Raw genomic sequence first — 20,642 nt, forward strand, 5'->3', positions numbered from 1 at the left:
AGTCGGGAAAGAAGCAAACGAACTATAGCTAGGCATCTTTCCTGATCTTTCTACTTGACACTTGTAGCTCGAACATAACCTCATTCGTAATTCCGTTCCGAGCAGTTCGAGTTTCGCGTGTGGCGTGATATCTTATATTGCCTTATAATATTCCTTCACATTTCTTTTTCTAAGAATGCACTGGAAAACAGGTAAATCGATGAGTAATATATTTCAGTAAAAGTTTTTCTCAAATTTTATATGAACTAAAATACTTTTCAAAAATACTGAGAAAGTCTACATCTTTACAATTTCTCATATATATGAATTCCAAAATATTCAAAGATTTTTAATTTTCTCATTCTATAATTTCTGAAAAACTAACCTTTTAACTTTTTCAGATTTTATAAAATTCAATCAGAACTTATAACAATAGAAATCTTAGAAATCTCAGAATATTTCAAAATTCATGTATGTACATACGAAGAATTCTAGAAAAGATATAGACTTCTGAAAAGTGTCCCAATTTGTATAAAGAATTTGAGAAATTTTCTAAAAAGTTATAAAATTTTTAATTTAATTTGTATAAAAATTCTAAAAAATTATATGAAAAAATTTTACCAATGATGTTATAATTATTACAATATTTGTAGACATTTGTCTTTTATGATGTTTAAATATTATAAATATATAATTGATTCGCAGGTAATTTAATATCCAATGATATTGATAGTGATGATAGTGATATGAGTACAGATAGGATACCAAACCAGGATATAAGCAGTGATGATGAGAGTTCAACAAATGAATCTGTATCAGATAGCAATGATGATACTATTCCTGTTATTAAGAAGTCAAAAGCCTCAACATCTACTTCAGGTATTTTTTTTTAATTCTCCTTTTGTATAAATTGTTATAAAATAAGTTAAATAATTTATCTTAAAGAAAATATCTTTCAAATTCATCTAGATGGGCCATCCCAGCAAAATAATGACAATGATGATGAAGATTCTATTAATTCAGATGCAGATGAAGTTGTTCAAGCTATATTACATGCAAAGGAATTGCATAGGAATCATCCACCCTCTATTACATTGGAAGATATGATAACAGATATATGTTTCCATCCTAAATTGGATACTATAGGCGTAGCCAGTATCACGGGAGATGTTTTCATGTAAGTTTGATATTTTAGAATATATTTTAGAACGATTGAAAATTATAATTTAACATGTGATTAATTTAATTAATTCTTAGTACACATGATATGAATCATTCATATACTATGCATTTCTTTTCTTTGAAATACTAGGAGCACTGACTAAAATAAAGGTCTCTATTCTTTCTTTTATATACACAACTTTATAAGTACTGTTAAAGTATACACGAATGATCTTTGTATGTAGTAAAGGATCAACAAATCGTATATATTAATAGATTACTTAAAATTCTACGTAATTTGATATCCTTGATGTCAAACAATAAGAATTTAATAATTCTATCCATGTTAACAAAATAGTGGAGATATGGATTGATAAGTTAATTAGAGTTTGATCTAAATCATTTTTAGTTTCAAAATGTTATATCTATAATATTTTTTTGCATTAGGTATAAATATAACAATGAAGAGACCAATCTTGTATCGACCATAGAATTACATCTTAAAGCTTGCCGGGATATTGAGTTTAGTGAAGATGGACAGTTGTTATTTTCAACTGGAAAAGATCTGTGTATAGCGATAACCAATGTAGAAACGGAACAACTAGTCAGATTGTACGACAAAGCTCACGAGTATGTATATCCATATTCATTAATATTAAAATGTCAATATTAAATGCGTTTTTTTCGTTTTTCCAATTGTATCGATATTAATGCGTTTATTCGTTTTTCCAATTATAGGCAACCTATATACACAATGACGATTATCAGCGAGCATGTATTTGTAACAGGCGACGATAACGGTGTAGTAAAACGTAATGATAATTAATATCTCTCTTAAAACTCTAATTAACCAAATTAATTTTATGTATAAAAAAAAATTTCAAGTTTGGGATCTCAGGCAAAAGGGAAGCGTGCCGATATTTTCTATAAAGGATGCAGAAGATTACATCAGTGCAATGATAACCAATACAGACGCCAAGTATTTAGCTTGTGCTAGTGGTGACTGTCTGACGACTATAAACATACCTGAAAGAAAACTGCATGTACAGGTATTATAAAAATATACAAATGATTTAGTAATCATACTATGCAAAGTACTAAGTCGATTTTATACATGTATCGCACACAGTCCGAGGAACACGACGACGAGCTGACCTGTCTTGGTTTATTTAAAATGGAAAGTAAATTATTAACGGCTAGTAATAAAGGGAAAATGTATGTATATAATTGGGGAGAATTTGGGCTACATTCGGATGAATTTCCAAGTATCAAAAAGAAGGCAATTAATTGTATGATCCCCATTACGGAAAACGTAGTGATAACTGGTGAAGAAGATGGAATAGTTAGGTAAGTTATAAAGACTGAATCATACGATATTTTATAATATATAAAAATTGTATCATTTATACGATATTTGTGTTATATCACAATAAATAGGGCAACCAGTTTGTTTCCTCATCACCATCTTGGCATAGTTGGACAACACAACTTTTCCGTCGAGACACTCGATATTAGTAATGATGGGATTTTAATAGCATCCTCTTCGCATGATAATGATATCAAATTCTGGAATGTACAATATTTTGAGACCCTAAATGTCACTGAATCCAAAAAGGGTGAAAAGCGAAAATGGCTCGAACACAATCTTCCTAGTAGTAAAATTCATAATCGATCCGATTTCTTTGCAGAATTGTAATGTTAACGATAATAAAATATTTTAACATATTCTGTTTAATCGTTAAAACGTAAATCCTTGCATATCGTTGATAATCCTTGCAGATTGTTTTGAAATAATTCATTCGACATCATTTAACATATATGAATAAACGGATAAACGAGTAGTTTTACAAAATGTGTGCATTTTATACATAATTATTGGTACATGAACACTACACAAATTTATGTGATATGAATATTAATATATAATTTGTTTTGATTAAACTTGGAGTATCTTACAAAATATAAGCTCAAACATATTCTATTACATTGATAGATTGCTATATTTATATCTAGGATATTATCATATTATATCAGTTCTGTTATAAACTATTAAAGCAGTAGTATTATATAAGTCCATCTAGATGTATATATGTATATAATATATACGTAGCAAATTAAATAGATTAACTAAAATCTTGGCGTGCTTTAGGAATAGATTAAATTCTCAAATTCATTGTTTGCATTTTTTTTCGTAATTCTATAAATTTACCTCAATTGTAAAAAACGTTTTTTTGTAAACATTTATAGCAATTGAATTAAATAGATAGTACAAATGATATTTCGACACAGATGTAATATAAAATATATGAAACTTTTTAGCTAGAAATGTTCCTCCGTAAATAGTGAGGAATGATTTCGTTTCTTTGAGTCCTATTCAAATTGCATTTTGACGCAATAAAGATGCAAAATATAAATGTTTCATGATTATCATTTACTGATGATTTATTTGGCGTAAATATTCAGGTGCATGATAATGCTGTTGCGCGTGAGCCAGTGAAGGATGTATCGGAGGTTGAAAACAGCGTACATGTTCCACACTTGCCGCATCGCTGTCTCCGCTTTTCAAATATTTATTTAACACAGCAAATATCTGTGAGTTCAATACTTGAAATCGTCTGATCCGATCCACCATCCTCTTCAAATGCTTTAAGGATAAATGATGTACATATTTAGCTCAAATGTAAGCAAATTGTTGTATTAATATATATTATATATATTGTATTACTTACTATTCCTTTAACATTCTCGTCTTTGCCATCCACGCGTTGCACTCGAAGAATGTGATAGCAGAAATCAAGTGCCTCAAATCTACGTTGTTGGCCCAAAAGGACAATCATAGCGCAACCAGCCCAATGCAAACCTTCACCAAATAATTCTCTGCAAAAGAGAAGAATCGCAATCATTGTTACATTGTCGATAGATAAGAAAAAAACTTATGTTACATTGTATTAAGTGCTATACTAACTCAACGGTAAATTCAGTATCACCAACAGGAATACAGTATACAAATTGAAGCGCACTCCAAAGCCTATGGAATTCCGTGCATTCGTCCACATTCATTACACCATTTGCTGGTGGTGGCCCGACCCAGATAGGATCGTCTAAGAAGCTCCGTAATCTACTGAGCACAACTTCGAATATTGATAAGCCGCAGCATAATCGTTCGCGTGTTAATAAATCTCCTTCTCTGGCAATCATCGCTTGCTGAAAGAACAAGTCATTCATAGAGTAGATCGAAAAAATACAACCTATACTTTGAAGAGATATGTTATACTTACTTTAGCAGTACCTAATTTGTCAACGTTTGGAACAATTTGTAAAGCCGCGTACTTCGCCTCTAATCGTTTCTGTTTCGTTTCGGGTTTTTCTCCCTCTGAAAATTGCATACGTAAATAATAAACATTTCACGCAGAGCTATTTTTCATTTCTATTCGAATTAGCTCATAGTGCTAAGTAACACATACTGTTCCTCACCTTTGCAATAAGGTCTCGGCAAAATGTTCTGAAACGGCGCTGCGTGTAGCAAATCGCACACTTCTTCTTGCGATAGAGCTTGTTCCATTAAGAGACAAAATAGAATTGTATTGCCAAATTCGCGAAAATTATGAAACAATTCAGTCTTAGCATCTGGATATTGCACAATGTCGTTCAACTGAGCGTGATAATAGCCTAAAACTCCGGGAGATCCGTAATCATACCGTGGAAGCTTGCAGACTTTAGGCATGGCTTCCATCAAAGTCTTCGTAAATTGATGCAGGCTTCCTTGGATCAAGGTCTTAACGATCTTCAAGAGTTCTTCCATAACCACAGCTATTCCTTGATACCCAAGAAGCTTACATATTGTACGAAAATGGTGTGGACCGACGAATCCCGTATATTGTCCGTATTGAGTGCTATAAGCCAGATTTAATTGCTTACTACCCCAGAGATAATGGTGCGACATTTGAGGCGGTTTATCTCTATGAACGGGTTGTACAAATTGTAGACCGCGACATTTGACAAATCTGTCAAATAACACATATTAGTAATATCAAATCAATAATCCAGAATGTACTTAATGCAACATTATGTATACCTATTTGTGGCGGCGTTGTAACAATAATTTGGTAAAAAGTCATAATTCAATTCCCAGAATACATGAAGAGTAATTCTTCCGTATGGGGCTAGAACATTGTGATTCGCTTCTCTGAACATAGCATCATATTCATCTAACGCGAGCCACTTACTCAGAAGCTTATGCGTAAGGCGATTGACTTGCAACAATCCGTCTAGCTCCTGCCGGATCAGTTATCGATTAATTGATGCTTGTTTACAGCGCAAATATTGTAAACACGCGTGCTTACCACGACTCCAGTTATATCGCCGGATTCGAATTTGCTAATGGCCAAATCTAATGATTTTTGCATGTCCGCATTAATGCGTTGTGTTATAAGTTTATTTAAATCGATACTTCTTCCCAATAACTGAACATGCCTCTGTTTTAACAACGTTTCGTATCTATTAGCGCGTGGATATGGAAGTAAATATGCTCCAAGAGCGACACATTCTACTCTGAATCGTTTGTCCAATAGAATACTGGCTGCCAGTTGCTTATAATGCGCGAAAATCTGTTCACTAAGTTTGTAAACAAATTGATCGAAGCATAAATTCACTTCGGCTTCCACTTCATCATACAAAAATTGTTTGCGAAATATCGTCAGTGCGTATAAGGCGCTGTCATTATATAAATCCAGTGGATATAAAACATATCTATAAAATTAATAATAGCAATGATATATCATGGAATGATTATATAATACTAGAACACAAACCTGTATGTGTGCATTCTAATTTATAAGAAGCACTATTATTATATATACATTAACAACCATTTTACTTATATAAAAACTTACTCCATCATTGACGGTTCCTTGCTTCTTAATATATGATCAGTCAATATCCATGGCATAGACATTTCAATGGGAAACTGAAACATTTTATCGATTAAACGTTGGATATAAAATATAATGAATGGTATTTCTATATGGCATTTGCCACATGGCTCTTTTGTAACGGAGTAGGCGTGAAATAACACCTGAAATTAAGCTTTCAACTTTACAGTTTCTGGCATGTTTTGTACGTGATATTGATTATCTATCGTACGCACAGCAAACGGAAAATACCTGAATGCGTTTCTCCATGGTGATTAGGTCGCTGCACTCCTCGTTATGCTGGTGACGTACTTGGCATTTCTAATCATGAAATAAATTATAGAAACGACTATGTTCATAATCATAGCTTCATAATAACTTCAATATGCAAGCCAGGGGAAAGGTGTTAAAACAAATCTCAAAATTTATATCCATCAATCGGTGAATGTTAAGATCTTTACATGCTCACGGCTCAAATTAAATGGATACGATTGTTCATATACAGCTATTCATTTTTTTAATTCATTTATTCAATTTTTAAATTATATGGAGATTTCAAAATTACGCTGAGGTGTTTAATAAAATTAAAAAATTAACATTATTTACCTGTATTTTCCTACCCATTGTCATTTCCAGATAAAATTCTCTGTACCATAGTTGCGACAAGTCACAACAATTTTGTAGAGATTCTACAGAAGAAGAAGAAGTTTTTAAAATAAAAAAATAATTGTATATTCGAAAATAACATTCATTTACTTACCACTGAAATTTAAAAGATAACTCCAATAAAAACTAGTTTTATGGAACTGATCGATTTGAACAAGGTATTGGCCATCAATGTCTTTCCTCAGAGTGCGTTTCCCACCGCTTTTATCGGCTATTAACGATTCCAACATGGTTCGCACCATATACAATTGTGTGGAAGACGGTCCTATTTCATTTCATCGTAATGAGTTTCCAAAGTCAATGACATACAAATAATAAATATATGCAACGTATTAATATAGAAAACTGACCAACGTTTCTTCGCGGGACTTTAATGCCGAACCCATTGTCTGGATCTTTTTTGCCTTTTAAAGCGGGATCTCCGAGTGGTTCTACTCCAAAATGCCAATCTGCACAAGTTTCTCTAACGGAAACAATTATACTGAAACAAAAAGATAAAAGAAATGACGTATGAAATTATTTTTTAATTTTAAAGTTATTTTAGCTATTAAATAATTTCTATAAACTTCACTTACATATAATATATACCATATACTTGTATTACATATTATACATGAAAAAGAAATCTAAAATTTTTATATCATATTTAAATAGTTTATACTCTAACCTTCGAATCAAATCCTTTTTATTTTTGATGGCTTTCCTTAAAGGTTCACGCAATGCAAGCTGTACAAAATCTTGCAACTCAGCATATATATTCCTACGTATTGCGTCAATAAAAACAGTCTCTATTCGTGCCATTAATACTTGCAATCCCTTAATCATTGCTATAACTTCTATAAGGGCAAATTTCTCTTCATCAGAATAGTTATATCGTGTAGCCTATATAAGAAGAATGGGATTAATAAAATAATTTTTTTTAATCAATAAACATGACAATGGTGTAAAATATTAAGAAACATTAATAGAATAATAATCATACTCTTTCATATTCTTCAGCCTCCTGCGGACATTCTTTGTTCATATGATGGTCAGTAGGATGCAATAGTTTCCAACTGTACAGCTCTGTTACAACACTAGTCCATTGCGAAAGTAATTGTAATCCACGTAATGCCAGTTCCGCAGTATCTCGATTTTCTGTATCACTTCGGCATTCTTTGTACGTTGTAATGACTTCGTTACTATATCTGTATATAATTGTGAAACGTTATATCACAAAAACAAGTTAAAACGAAAGAGAAAATGAACAAGATATACCTTGCCAATTCACTAATATACTTTACGTGATCTTCTCTAATTTGAGGAAGATGTACCATAAGATCGGCTTGCGGACTTATGCTATTTGATGACGAAGACAGTGGCCATTTTGAAGCGTCAAAGTGCTTTGAACGTTTGATATAATTAAATGGTGCAATTTGCATATCTCCAAATAATGGTACTACCTCCAAGTTCTTAAAGATTCTATCGATTCTATCCAATTTCAATTTTTTCTTTTGGTCGAGCTTATTAATGTTACATAGTTCACTGTCCATTAGAAATAAACCAAAACCCATTACTTTCACCAACATGTGCTTCTCATTAGGCGTAAGGTACATCTTAGTCTCAAACATATGAACACAGATATTGACTACATCCGCAAGTAATTCTTCGTATCCTGCAATCTTTTCGAGATTTTCTTTAACCGTATCGCGAATTTTATTCTGTGTTGCCAAAAACATTGACAGGTTCTGAGATTCTTGCAATGTCTGAGAGTCTGACATGACCTTTAAAAACTGTGCAGCTCTAAAAATTAAGCAAAACATACTTAAGAATAAGTGCAATTAAAAAGATCAAAATAAAATCTTGTTTTTCATAAATCACCTTCTGTATGTGGAATAGTCATTCTTTACGCTAGATTTCATATTTTTCAATTCGTCCAAGACAGCAAACATGTTGATGAATTTCCCTAAGGTCAACAAGTATGCCTCAGATACAAAATCTTTTCTTTTTTCATGATGACACAATCGTTTAACTTCCCCTGAAAATCGCTCAATCGCTTTTCTCTAAAATAAAAGTATGCACGAATATACATGTATGCAATATATAAAGCCAAATTCTGATTAACTTAACTTGCATTTAATCTAACTGATAAAATCTTTAACTATATAATTTGTTGTCCCTACAATCTTTTTTCATATGTTTAATAACCAATAAAAAAATCCATGTTTGATCAATCAATTAAATTTTTTGATTGATCACACTTTGCTTGAAATTACCATAAATCTGTTCTTTATGTACGAACTGATATACATTTATACTTAAAGTAAAATAGGATCTGTTCTTCATAGCTTAACTAGTATATGGTAAAAATGAAATAGATATATATATTTGAAGTTTTTAGTGACAGTAAAATAGAAAGTTTTAGTGCAATTTATTATAACAACAAAGAATAAATATAACAACATAAAGCAGTTTAAGCTTACTTGAAAATACATGAAATTCAGCAATTTATTCACTTCAGGTGCTAACACCTCAACTGTTTTTTCATAGATTTCCACTCGGTTTGGCTGCTCGTTAGATTTTGGCTGTGGAATTGCTCGCGAACAGCATCTCCAAGTATACAACATGACTGCATGCTCCAAACCTTCTTCCAGCAACTCATTCTAAATATTACAAACAAAAGTTTATCCCAATTAACAATGAATTGTACACACATCAGTTTATAATCAAAGGATAAGCTTACCAAGCTCGCATGTACAGTCGCCTCTTCTATATACTTGGCGATACCCGTCACAAAACCATTTCTATCCTCGAAATTGGTGTCAAAGTTCGCTTGGTACACAACGGAACATGGTTGAGCCTCTATACAGGGTTGCTCGTCCGGCAGCGTAAACTCGTCGAGCACGTCGACGTTCGACAGAGCGTCGCCCAGAGTAACTTTCTCGGTCGTCATCGTGCCCTCCTCGTACAGTTGTCCTCCGGAAGACAAGATGCAGCGACAACCGGGAGGTTAAGTATGCTCCGTAAACGACAGGATGTACCTCTACGTGCGTGATATTTATGTATTTCGTACGTACATCACGATATGATCTCGAGATCGTCGAAATCACGAACGAGATCGTAAAACGTTGACGAGATGGGAGATATGGAGTCTTGGACCATCAAGACACATCTCGAAACACAAGCGAGCGTTTCCCACGAAGCATAAAAGCTTATTGCTCGATCTCATCAATATCGCCAATCGCTTTCCATCCTAGTTTTCCGAATATAAAAAATCAGCATAACACGAGCGAATGTTTTAAACAGAGGATCAGAGGAAACACCGTTCACGTCGCACGAGCGACAATGATGGAGGGTCGATTGGGATGGGCAAAAGTCGATTAATCGACGCTTTTCAAAGTTAAGGAATTAAATTTAAATGTATAATCTACTGCAAGTGCAAGTTTGAGATCCGAGAATCCGATTATCGTCATTTCGCCTTTCGAGTCTTTAATTACGGATCTTGTCGAAATACAGACGGAGATGTAGTTTTCCATGCGTTATGCTAAATATAAAATGAAAATAAGAACGAGCGGAATGTAAAATAGAATGATCGTGAAACATCGATGAAACGTGTGCGACAGATTTTTAATTTATATAACGTGTTTTTTAATTTTTCCATGCGTTCAGATATCTGATTGATTCCGTTATTTTTTCACATTTTTCATTAAGTTAATAAAAATAGAATGATAAAAGACTCTTAAGAGTCTGGTCTATATTATTCTATTTTTATTAATTTAATGAAAAATATGAAAAAATAACGGAATCAATCAGTTTCTTCTGAAGTAATTAATTCTTCATCATCTTTACTCTTTTAATATTGGGAACTGCCTGTTACCGATAATGGGCGAATTTTTAATTCATCGATTGATCAATCGCGTTATGCGCAAATATAATTTTGTTCGTATGCGTATATAATCTGATTCCTAAAACGGCCTAAAACGAAATGCATCTACAATCGCACTGTTCTCAAAATATTAAAGAAACACAACGGGTGCTAAACATAAACTATCAATTTCCTTCAAGCTACGGACAGAATGTTTGGTTTATGTATAGGTCTGTTTTTTATTGCTGCACTATCTGAACTGATGCACACAGTGCAATAAGTTGAAGCGAAACAGATGTACGTTTCACTTCAACTTATTGCATTGGTGCAAACCGTGTGCACCAGTTCAGACAGTGCAGCAATAAAAAACAGACCTGTTATATCATGGTGGAATCAAGAAAGGTGCAATATACGTTTGTTTCATTTCAACTTACTGCACTACGTGCAGTTGGTGCAGTATTCATTCCATCACTACAAATTTTCTGTTTTTCTAATTCTATTTTCTGTTTTTGCACTAAACTATAAGAAACTGTTAGAATTCTCTTTTTTATTTTCAACAAATATCAAGCATATACGTTTCTCTTTAAGTTCCAAAAGTGTACACTGGTTTAGCTAGAAAACTCAGACCTCAGGAATGTATTTGGTGCAGTCACTGCACTGTAGTGTGCACTATAAAGAAATGACAATAGCTTTGTCGATCTGTCACTGTTCGTAATGAGAATGGAGAAGGTGCATTGATGTAAAGGGATGTATGTACACTTGCATACGTGGATACACATTGACAAAGGCTTGCTAAATAATTTTAACTTACAGACAAGAAGAAAATATGTAAAATAAATCATTCGGAAAAATAAGTTCTTCATTGCTGATTTTCTACTTTTTTTTATATCTCCCAGTTATCTTATCTGTGTCGCCAGTCGCCGTCAAAGATATGAAACTCGAAGGAAGTCACGGCCAGTGTCATTCCATAACAATTTAATCACCGTGTTGTGTTCTTCTACAGAACGATATTGTTGAGACAAAAACTATGACGAACGAAATATCGGTGAACGTTTTGACACTGAATTGTTGGTAAGCTATTCTGATGAAATTTTTACTTATTTTACAAAACGCATTCCTAAGGCTCTTATTTTATAATTCTTAACGATAGTATTCATTATTAGTATCTATATCGTTATTACATATTTTTATCATGTATAAAACTCTTGCAACAATATTGTACTGTCATTAAGAATTAGAATAGGAGCCTAAAGAGTAAGTTTTAATTCATGTTCTGTTGCTTCTGTTTTGATAGGGGTATACCATATGTGTCAAGAAACAAGAATGAACGTATGTCTGCTATCGCAGAAAAATGTATCAGTAGGGAATACGATATAATCTGTTTGCAAGAAGTTTGGTCTGTCAATGATTTTAATCAGATAAAAACAAAAGTGCAGGAAGTGCTTCCCCATTCTCATTATTTTCATAGGTACAGTAAGTCATCTCTGTCATTCAGAATCAATTTGAATTTGTTTACTAAATAATTGTAATCTTATATTTCTTACGTAGTGGAGTCTTGGGATCAGGAATATGTATCTTGTCAAGATATCCCATTCATGATGTTATGTTTCACAAGTGGCCTTTAAATGGTTATGTTCATAAGATACACCATGGAGACTGGTTTGGTGGCAAAGGAGTTGGACTGTGCAAAATAAAAGTGTTTAACATGTATATCAATGTTTATATCACACACGTATGTTCATCTAGTAACTTTTTCGTTGCTATTTAATCATGTATAAAATATTCTTTTATGTGTTATAAATAATGTAATGTATAATCAGACAGCTATGATGACTTTTAAAGGATATTAAATGTTTACTATTTTTATTTTACAGTTACACGCGGAATATAATCGTGAGAATGATGAGTACATGGCTCACAGAGTGCTACAAGCATTTGATACTGCTCAATTTGTAAAGATGACGAGTGGCGGCGTGGATGCTGTCATATTTGCAGGCGATCTTAATACAGAGCCACAAGACTTAGCTTATAGAATTATACGTGGTGTTTCTGGTTTAGCAGATACATGTCCTGATAGTCAGAGTCACATAGGGACCAACGAATGTGCCAATAATAGTTACACCAGTTCAAAACTCGCTCGAACACAGCCAAATGGAAAGCGTATAGATCACATTATGTATTTAGGTTCGAATACTGTGAAGGTAAAGGATTAATGCAACTAATATGGAAATATTGATACGATATATAATATAATAATACATTAAAACTTGTAGGTTGAAGTTACAAATTTTGGACATCCCTTGCCAAATCGTGTGCCATATAAGAATTTTAGTTATTCCGACCATGAAGCTGTGATGGCTACACTTAAATTCATTAATGGTAAGCAATGTATTTAAATATTTCACATGTATTATGCATATACATAAACATTTATCTATTTTTTAAATGTATTTCTTCAATTAATAGTTTAGATTTATATATTTGTTTGTGCAGATAAACATCATGCGAAAGAACTAGATATTATCGATTCCATGAAAGAAGCAATAGAAATTTGCGAAGACGCATTGAAAAGTGTACAACGCCAACGTTTTTGGTATACATTGTCAACCTGCATGCTAATCATTCCATTAATTTGGATCATCTGGCTAAATTGCATGAATATATCTTTAGCTGCAGATATTGGTTTGAATATAGTATGTATTCTTCTGACTGCATTATTATGCTACACTGTATTTATGAGTTCACTATGGAATTGTGCAGAGAAAAACGCATTAAGAGCAGGACGTTTAGCTATAGAAATTTACATGACACATTTGGATAATAATCAAAACTGAATGTCAAATTTCTACAATAATACAGATCTAGTAAACTGCCAATTAACAGTAACATACAATCAATGTTATAATTTCACACTCAATAATATAAATGTAAAAACACATGTTGTATATAACAGTTACATTATTAAGTGTAAAATTATAATTGATTTTATGTTATTGTTAGTTGGTGTTTACTGGATATTGTAATACTTCCAAAAGAGAGTTTAACATAACAATTGATAACGCTCAAATAAAAATTTCGTTAAATAAAAAATATATATTTAATATATATATATATACACAGAGTGATTTTAACATATTTCGTCATCCATCATGAGCAGGTAGAGAGAATCGAACTGAGGAAATATGTTAAAATCACTTTCTCTCTCTCTTTCTCTCTCTCTCTCTCTCTCTCTCTCTCTATATATATATATATACATATATATATATATATAAAGTATATATAAAGTAATAATTGTTTTAAGATATATATAAAGTAATATTTGTTTTCAATTTGCATTTATACTATATTTATCACGTTATGATTTTATTATTAAATAAAATTTAAAATTAATATAGGTTGAGTTAAAAAAACAAGTTAATATGAAGACTAAAGTATGAATACTAAAATTGAACTATAAGATTGTAATGGTTGTTTTTTTTTAATTCATTATTGACAGAATTACAATTGTGTTACATGTACGTTTACTATCTTTTTTTACTAAATGTCTAGACACAGACATTTATAATATTACTGATTGACCAACTATGAACTATGCATATCATTTCACAGAAATCAACATTATGATAAAATATATCTATTTACATATGCATGCATTTATACTTCCATTATAATGTTGAAATTGAAGTTTAGTTCTTCAAATCCAGTCTTTCAAGCGTAACCGCATTTCGTTTTATACGAGTTGCGTTTCACATTTTCCGATATTGATACTATGATGTAATATTAAATAACATATTTTATGTATAGGTTTATAAAATTTTCCAAGATAATCAGTATTTTCTCAATATGGCATTATATATTTATTTTATTATAATTATAATACAATACTATAAAAACGAATGGTTATTACCTTTAAAATTTCCTATAAGCTCCATGGAATCTCCATATACATTATGGGAATGTCTTTTAGTATAAATGTATTCAAATACATATAGAAATATTAATTCTATATGAGATCCTTATGCACATACCATTCGTAAGTCATTATATACAATTTAGATACACATAGAATAAAATGCTTCTAATAAATAATGTTTACATAAGAATACATACGTACATATATGTATATATATATATATTGTATATGTGTACGTATATATATATATGTGTGTGTGTGTATATATATATGTATATATATATATTTATTTATAATATATATAATATATATAATTGACTAAGCAGTGTGTAGTCAAACAAAATTGATATGAAAGCTCAAAAAACATGGCTGTTCTTGTATAGTACAGTTTTCACAAATTTGCTTCCTTCTCAGTGATATCAAGAACATTATCTAAAAGAATATTTGTAAATTTGTTTTGTAATGATAAAATTGCCTACATTTTCTTAGACGCTCTTTGGTTTTCTTTTCCTTCACAGTACTTAGGGCAGTTGCTCCACATAATTCTTCGGCACTAAACCCGTTTTACCGTTTAATGTACCTTCCAGCCAACCTGGCTCCAAAGAGGCCTTAACTGTAATAATATATTTTGTTACGTGCCTTTTTCAAATCTCTATAAAAATCAATACTTTTGTGTCGCTCTTACCATTTGTGATAATTTGATTTGGTTCAAATGATAATTCGCCATCGTTTTCCGCCATACACGCATATAAAGTTCGCACTCTCCTGAAAATTTATACAAACTTGAGAGTCCCAATCTTTCTAAATCTATGTATAGAATGCTTACCAAATTCCTGGAATTTGACCAGGACTCGAACGTCCACTACTAGGTGAAGTATTGATGCTGTAATTATGTATAAGATCATACATGATAATAAAAAATATTTATCGCATAAAAAAGTAGATTTTTGCCAATGAAAGAATTGGGACATCTTACGGACATATCGATGACGAGTTGCTACGCTGAGGATAAGCCGTGGGATAGTGCACGGATATCATGGTGCCACGTTTTTGTTTTATTGGTAATTCGCCTGTAAAGGGATGAGGATCCGAGGCTATTGATTCGCTCGAACTACTCGTGTTGCCACCGCTTAGAACTGGAATAATAATATTTTCGTTCAGAGGAAATATCGACAGATACTAGAGATTATTGTGAAAGAACATAAAGAACATAAGAAAAAAGAATAAGACCTTTGTCAGTTGAATGATACATAAGATTCGCGTTAGTCAATTTTATACGACCGCTGCTGGTACCACCGCCGCGACTATCCAAGTACGATGGTATACGATGACCTGTGCTATCAAGATCTTCTCGATCGTAATCTCCATTATTTCTCTCATCAATAGTGGGCGACTTATTAACAGTCAAAGGTTGACTATCATAATAAGATCTTGTAACAAGCTATATACATAAATATATAAATATATATACATAATAATGAAAGAAAAGACAATATTGCAAACTTACGTGCGCGTGTGATGACGCGGGTGTTACTGTTGTATGTACCGCTGTGTGTAGCGGATATCTTAAAAATGCCGTTCCATTACCCGAGGAAGTTGGACCTTCTTCCATTTTAATGCATTGCGATTTACTTGGAATAACAGTGGCTTGTAGCGTGGGCTGCGCTGTTACTGCGCGCTGCAAAGAATCTTGGGGTGGTCCAGCTACTATTCTTTCATAATTCTCAATCAATATTTCAACAACAATATTGTAAAATTTAATGTCCATTATAGAAGCTACTGTTTCTTCTTCTGGTCGTAATAAAGTCGGACCAAAACATACTGCCAAGTTCCCCACAGTCATCAGATTTTTATCACTTTTTTTTGCCACGCTGAAAATTTTAGTTTAAATAAAATTTAACAAAAGTAAAATATTTTCGATATTAAATCTTCGAGTTGAGATAAATAAGTAAAACTTAGAAGTACACATATATATAAAAAACGCTGAATTCTATAAATTAATAATATTTCTTACCTGCAAAGATGAGTAATAAGAAGAATCAGCATATTAAAATTGGATTTAGGCAATCGATAAACGAGATTGTGTATATCATTTATCCGAGTTTCTTTCATCTCCTGTTCTGTTAAATACCATAATATAAAAATCACAACGAAACTTTAATTTTATACAGAAAGAATGTTGAAAATAATAATAGGGAGGGCGAATTGAAGTGTTTGAGAAAAACGGAGAGATAGAAGGAAGAAAGCAGCTATCGTGAAATTTCTTTAATCTCCGAAAATAGATACAGTAGCAAAAATAAAATAAAACAATATATTATCAAGAATACCTATACGCACTCGCAGCTGTAATGAAGCTATTGTAGTATCGGAAAGTCATTAATGGCTCGGACAATGTTCTCAGGTAAGTTTTGAGCGCACTGGTAATAGTTTTACTCTCCCATTCAAAACGATCGCTTAAACTGAACTTATCCACTTTCCTCTTATCGAGACCCATTGTTAAAAGTTTATTTACTTTAGAAGCAACTCCGACCACTCTGTATAAACCTTGTTCTTCTAATCCTGTCGACAATTATTTAAAATTAATAAATTAATCATATTATCAAATGATATTAGAGCAGAAAGCTTGATTACTGAGGAAAAAGTCAATTGTATCACCTCTATCTTCGAGCGCCGCAATACATTTCGATACGAACGTAAAACCGGTTTCAGCCAACGTTATATCTTCGGGTCTCGTAGAAGAACCTAATCGTGGACAAGTCTGGAAAATAATTACACGATTGTTACACGCAATTTCGTTTATAAAAGATAGAAAAGTAGTAAAAGCGACCATTTGTATATCATTGAAATGTACAAAGATTCTCACAGGTTCCTTCCCATCCATAGCATCCATCCATAACTTCCTATCCTCTTCGGAAAGCGCTTGGAATGTATATATTACACTAGGTCTGGAAAAACAGCAGAGAGGCTTTAATCATTTTTCATTCATGGTAAAATAATTATATGTTAAACATACAAATTCTTACTTATCTATGGCAGTAATGTCAAAGCAAAATCTTTTTTCGATAGTGTCCGATGTTCGTCGTATGCAAGACCATAGTGTAAGAGTTTCCTTACCACTCTATAAAAATAAAATATTGAGAAATCATTCCGAAGATCCTTAATAATACATATTATACATATTAATAATTAAGTTTCCACTTTACTTACAAATTTTCCCGTGAGTTGATTATAAGGGATCATAGTGAATTCTTTCCTATCCTTTTGATATGTGCAATACTGTTTCGTCCATGTTGTACCAAATGCTTCTGCAAACATGTTTTTTTTGTAATGCACATAGCGACATTCATAATATAGTATTTATATTAAAAGATATTTATATTAAGACTCACTAAACAATTAGTTTTCATCAAAGAAACCAAGAACTTTTTTATATTATAATGAACTTACTTTTCTCCATTAGGAATAAATATCCTTCGCGCGAGTGTAATTTGTTGAGACCACTTTCTACAGCGGACTAAGAAAAAAAAGATGATATGGGTGAATGTAGAAAGCATACTTTACACTTAAAAAATCCATAACTAATAAATAACGATCGATATTTAATGCTTAATTTTTAATGCTTGTACTTAAAATGACAGAATAAAACTACAAAACAATGTGTTTCTATATAATTCTTACTAAGTAATTAAGAGAAAAAATACAAAAATTGCTATATAACATACCTTTTTCATGTCCTTCATTTTATTCATAAGTGATTCAGTTTTATCCCGGGTAGCAAGGAAATTCTCTCTAGTCTTGTGAAACACACGCGCACACACACAAATAAAAATTAATAAGCGCTTATTCATGCTGTTATCAATCTTATTATATTGGTACTTTATAGAATAATTTAGTCGCGAATGTTACAGATTTCATTTATCAATGGCTATGATTTTCCGCATCCTTATACCAATTCCAAAAGGAAATTATGGTAAATATTTAATAATGTATTTCTGCTATAAATTCCATATTTTAATGTACAATATAAATATAAGTTAAACTTACTTTAGCAATTATATAGCGCGCGTTATTTGCGAAATTCTATATTTTAAATTTTATTAAAATTAATTTTCAATGTTGTTAACTTATGCAATATGTAATTTTGGTTTAAGCTGGAAAAGGAGAACTCTCATTATCAATAATATTAGAAATACTATAGAGCAAACATGTATCTACATGTTAGTGATGCATATTTCAACAAAATTTTCTTGCATACAAACATACAGCGATAACATTAAATTATTAAGTCATTAAAATAATGCTTCTACGTTATCGTCACTCGCAATAATGCATTAACAAGGAAATAAATATATCGACTAGAGAGATAAAATACTTTTTTTCTTCTATAATTTAACGTATTTAAGCAGTTAAAGACACATTACAGGAATTATTACCAACCTTCTGAATTTTTAATTGTAGCTCTGTCATATAGGGTTTGAAATCTTTCGCGACTTCATGACCTTGATGATAGAACGTCAACCATCCAAACATAAATCCCAACAACTGAAACATTTTATATTACATTAGACTGCAATTTATTTTGCACACGTATTTAATGTAGAAAACACTTAAGTACGTAATAAAGAATAATTTTATTGCATGCATAATTTTTGTTCAAACTATTACCGTTTCGACAAATTCAAATTTTTTCCGTTCCTGAACTTCCTGCAGTAAAAATACATATTCTAAACTAGCTTGAGAGAAGTGTCTTTCAGCCATTTCCAACGTCGCGTCAGCCTATAGATTATACATGCATACAAAATGTCAATTACATAATAATGTACAATCCTAAATTCTTCATAGATCATTAAATATACCTCTTGTAAAACATTGTCCTGCTTTTTCGTGGATAAATTCAAGTAACGCTCTTGACTCTGACAAAATTTAATCGTCTGTTTCTCGAATTTCTTTTTACCATCCTGAAACATTACAAAACCAAAATAAATAAAACTAAACATATTTTGTTGGCTTGAAATATTTTAGAGATATAAATATTAATTGTATAAATACATTGTAAAGAATCATTAAACAGTCTTACCTTAACTCCACCGATATGTTCTTTCCTAAAATTCTCCAAAGGTAATATAATTTGATCATACGCTCGTTCCAACTAGAAAAAGGAAAGCTATTTTAAGGAATGACATCATTACTATACATCATTACTAACAGAATCTCCTTTAAACTAATCTTAATCTTTTTTATATATCAACATTTTAAAATTACAACATTCTCTATCAAGATCTATTAAATGCAATGAATATATTCTACAAACTAATTTATTCATTGCATACCATGCGATCCCTCTCATCTTCTATGGATGCTATAAGTTTGCCAAATTCTTTCAAACTCTGAGATATATGAGTCTCGTCCTCAGTTTGGCTCTCGCCGATACATTCAAAACTAAAGTTTTGCAACGTTTTAGAAAAGGCTCTTTGCGCTCTAGACAAATCTAGAAAAAAACAGCACATACGTTATTATAACTAATTTAACACAAGCAAAGGAGACTAGATTACATTGATAAAAAACTATTTTCTACAATCTCTGATAGAGAAGGAAAAAAATAAAACAAGCAGATTATTATCTCTAAATTCACTTTGTCATGGAAGAACATTGCAAAAGTCTTGACTTACTAATTACGCACGGAGGTAAATTATATGTGCAACAGCTGTTACACAAACACATGTTTCGATAGTCCGAGTAGAGAAAAAAAAAACGTCGCGTCATGAACTTACTCTTAGCAGCTAGCAATAAATCTTTGACCTCCTTAACGAGCCGTTTGATCTGCTGACTGGTCTTTTCCAATTCGCGCTCGTGATAGTGAAGATTCTCGCGGAAATACGGACTGTCGGTTAAACAATCCGTAAACTCCAGTGGTTTGAGGCCAACACCCATTCTCGTTTGTTTATGAAAATTCAAGAGTCATGAATACGAAGGGGAAGGAAAGAACCCGAATTTAACTCGTGAGTCACGCTATCACCCACGATCACCCGTGATAAGACGCACGATCACTATCATTACTGTAGGATTATTCGTGCAGATCCGCGCAGATTCGCCATCATCGGGATGCAATGTGTGCAAACACTTAACAGTTTAATCCAGACTCTTATATATGTATATATATATATATATA

At 32.0% G+C, this 20,642-nt stretch overlaps 4 protein-coding genes across 13 annotated transcripts; 2 read left to right on the plus strand and 2 right to left on the minus strand.

Moving 5' to 3' along the window:
- Window positions 1–42: 42 nt before the first annotated feature.
- On the plus strand, window positions 43–2,865 carry LOC105148468 (WD repeat-containing protein 55 homolog). The gene is made up of 8 exons (XM_011060230.2): window positions 43–191; window positions 685–858; window positions 949–1,156; window positions 1,588–1,770; window positions 1,879–1,952; window positions 2,026–2,189; window positions 2,270–2,487; window positions 2,578–2,865. The coding sequence occupies exons 1-8, from the start codon at window positions 176–178 to the stop codon at window positions 2,834–2,836; spliced, it is 1,296 nt and encodes a 431-aa protein (XP_011058532.1). The 5' UTR covers window positions 43–175; the 3' UTR covers window positions 2,837–2,865.
- A 114-nt stretch (window positions 2,866–2,979) lies between these two features.
- Window positions 2,980–10,861, minus strand: Sra-1 (Cytoplasmic FMR1-interacting protein Sra-1). Of its 4 annotated transcripts, none has more exons than XM_087411430.1 (19): window positions 10,769–10,861; window positions 9,439–9,948; window positions 9,179–9,358; window positions 8,577–8,758; window positions 7,974–8,498; window positions 7,699–7,903; window positions 7,384–7,598; window positions 7,067–7,197; window positions 6,811–6,981; window positions 6,657–6,739; window positions 6,303–6,371; window positions 6,033–6,106; window positions 5,484–5,889; window positions 5,216–5,415; window positions 4,615–5,144; window positions 4,419–4,513; window positions 4,106–4,344; window positions 3,870–4,017; window positions 2,980–3,784 (listed from the first exon to the last, which is right to left on the minus strand). In XM_087411430.1, exons 2-19 carry the CDS (start codon window positions 9,646–9,648, stop codon window positions 3,572–3,574), a joined length of 3,876 nt encoding a protein of 1,291 aa, XP_087267556.1. In that variant the 5' UTR covers window positions 9,649–9,948; window positions 10,769–10,861; the 3' UTR covers window positions 2,980–3,571. The 4 variants fall into 4 exon arrangements, with proteins under 4 accessions (XP_087267556.1, XP_087267555.1, XP_087267554.1 ...); XM_087411429.1 differs by lacking the exon at window positions 10,769–10,861 and adding an exon at window positions 10,573–10,757; XM_087411428.1 differs by lacking the exon at window positions 10,769–10,861 and adding an exon at window positions 10,573–10,757 and having other exon boundaries at window positions 9,439–10,239.
- A 128-nt stretch (window positions 10,862–10,989) lies between these two features.
- On the plus strand, window positions 10,990–14,963 carry nSMase (neutral sphingomyelinase). Of its 3 annotated transcripts, none has more exons than XM_011060224.2 (7): window positions 10,990–11,347; window positions 11,457–11,631; window positions 11,855–12,028; window positions 12,109–12,292; window positions 12,435–12,761; window positions 12,834–12,939; window positions 13,054–14,963. In XM_011060224.2, the coding sequence occupies exons 2-7, from the start codon at window positions 11,588–11,590 to the stop codon at window positions 13,392–13,394; spliced, it is 1,176 nt and encodes a 391-aa protein (XP_011058526.1). In that variant the 5' UTR covers window positions 10,990–11,347; window positions 11,457–11,587; the 3' UTR covers window positions 13,395–14,963. The 3 variants fall into 3 exon arrangements, with proteins under 3 accessions (XP_011058526.1, XP_011058527.1, XP_011058529.1); XM_011060225.2 differs by having other exon boundaries at window positions 10,990–11,309; window positions 11,374–11,631; XM_011060227.2 differs by having other exon boundaries at window positions 10,990–11,309.
- Graf (GTPase regulator associated with FAK) lies at window positions 14,394–20,612 on the minus strand. 5 transcript variants are annotated; one of them, XM_011060221.2, is made up of 20 exons: window positions 20,245–20,612; window positions 19,804–19,961; window positions 19,551–19,622; window positions 19,330–19,431; window positions 19,139–19,249; window positions 18,911–19,015; window positions 18,196–18,267; window positions 17,921–17,987; window positions 17,681–17,778; window positions 17,497–17,591; window positions 17,337–17,418; window positions 17,129–17,231; window positions 16,811–17,032; window positions 16,488–16,593; window positions 15,981–16,344; window positions 15,704–15,914; window positions 15,450–15,609; window positions 15,300–15,356; window positions 15,159–15,238; window positions 14,394–15,086 (listed from the first exon to the last, which is right to left on the minus strand). In XM_011060221.2, the coding sequence occupies exons 1-20, from the start codon at window positions 20,402–20,404 to the stop codon at window positions 14,995–14,997; spliced, it is 2,517 nt and encodes an 838-aa protein (XP_011058523.1). In that variant the 5' UTR covers window positions 20,405–20,612; the 3' UTR covers window positions 14,394–14,994. The 5 variants fall into 5 exon arrangements, with proteins under 5 accessions (XP_011058523.1, XP_011058522.1, XP_087267560.1 ...); XM_011060220.2 differs by having other exon boundaries at window positions 17,301–17,418; XM_087411434.1 differs by lacking the exon at window positions 20,245–20,612 and adding an exon at window positions 20,143–20,221 and having other exon boundaries at window positions 17,301–17,418.
- Between the last annotated feature and the right edge of the window lie 30 nt (window positions 20,613–20,642).

This window comes from Acromyrmex echinatior, chromosome 11, assembly GCF_024713525.1.
Source record: "Acromyrmex echinatior isolate Ae372 chromosome 11, ASM2471352v2, whole genome shotgun sequence".
NCBI lineage: Eukaryota > Metazoa > Arthropoda > Insecta > Hymenoptera > Formicidae > Acromyrmex > Acromyrmex echinatior.

Excerpts from the sequence above, each read along its gene's own strand:
- LOC105148468 (XM_011060230.2), top strand. Across the intron at positions 1,157-1,587 it reads ATCACGGGAGATGTTTTCAT|GTATAAATATAACAATGAAG; the intron begins GTAAGTTTGATA and ends TTTTTGCATTAG. Across the intron at positions 1,953-2,025 it reads CGATAACGGTGTAGTAAAAC|TTTGGGATCTCAGGCAAAAG; the intron begins GTAATGATAATT and ends AAAAATTTCAAG.
- Sra-1 (XM_087411430.1), bottom strand. The coding sequence starts at position 9,648 with ATGACGACCGAGAAAGTTACTCTGGGCGACGCTCTGTCGAACGTCGAC. Across the intron at positions 8,499-8,576 it reads GACTATTCCACATACAGAAG|AGCTGCACAGTTTTTAAAGG; the intron begins GTGATTTATGAA and ends CTTAATTTTTAG. Across the intron at positions 7,198-7,383 it reads AAAAAGGATTTGATTCGAAG|TATAATTGTTTCCGTTAGAG; the intron begins GTTAGAGTATAA and ends TTTTTGTTTCAG.
- nSMase (XM_011060224.2), top strand. The coding sequence starts at position 11,588 with ATGACGAACGAAATATCGGTGAACGTTTTGACACTGAATTGTTG. Across the intron at positions 11,632-11,854 it reads GTTTTGACACTGAATTGTTG|GGGTATACCATATGTGTCAA; the intron begins GTAAGCTATTCT and ends CTGTTTTGATAG. Across the intron at positions 12,762-12,833 it reads TAGGTTCGAATACTGTGAAG|GTTGAAGTTACAAATTTTGG; the intron begins GTAAAGGATTAA and ends TAAAACTTGTAG.
- Graf (XM_011060220.2), bottom strand. The coding sequence starts at position 20,404 with ATGGGTGTTGGCCTCAAACCACTGGAGTTTACGGATTGTTTAACCGAC. Across the intron at positions 19,016-19,138 it reads AATTTGAATTTGTCGAAACG|TTGTTGGGATTTATGTTTGG; the intron begins GTAATAGTTTGA and ends AAAATGTTTCAG. Across the intron at positions 17,592-17,680 it reads ATCAACTCACGGGAAAATTT|AGTGGTAAGGAAACTCTTAC; the intron begins GTAAGTAAAGTG and ends TTATTTTTATAG.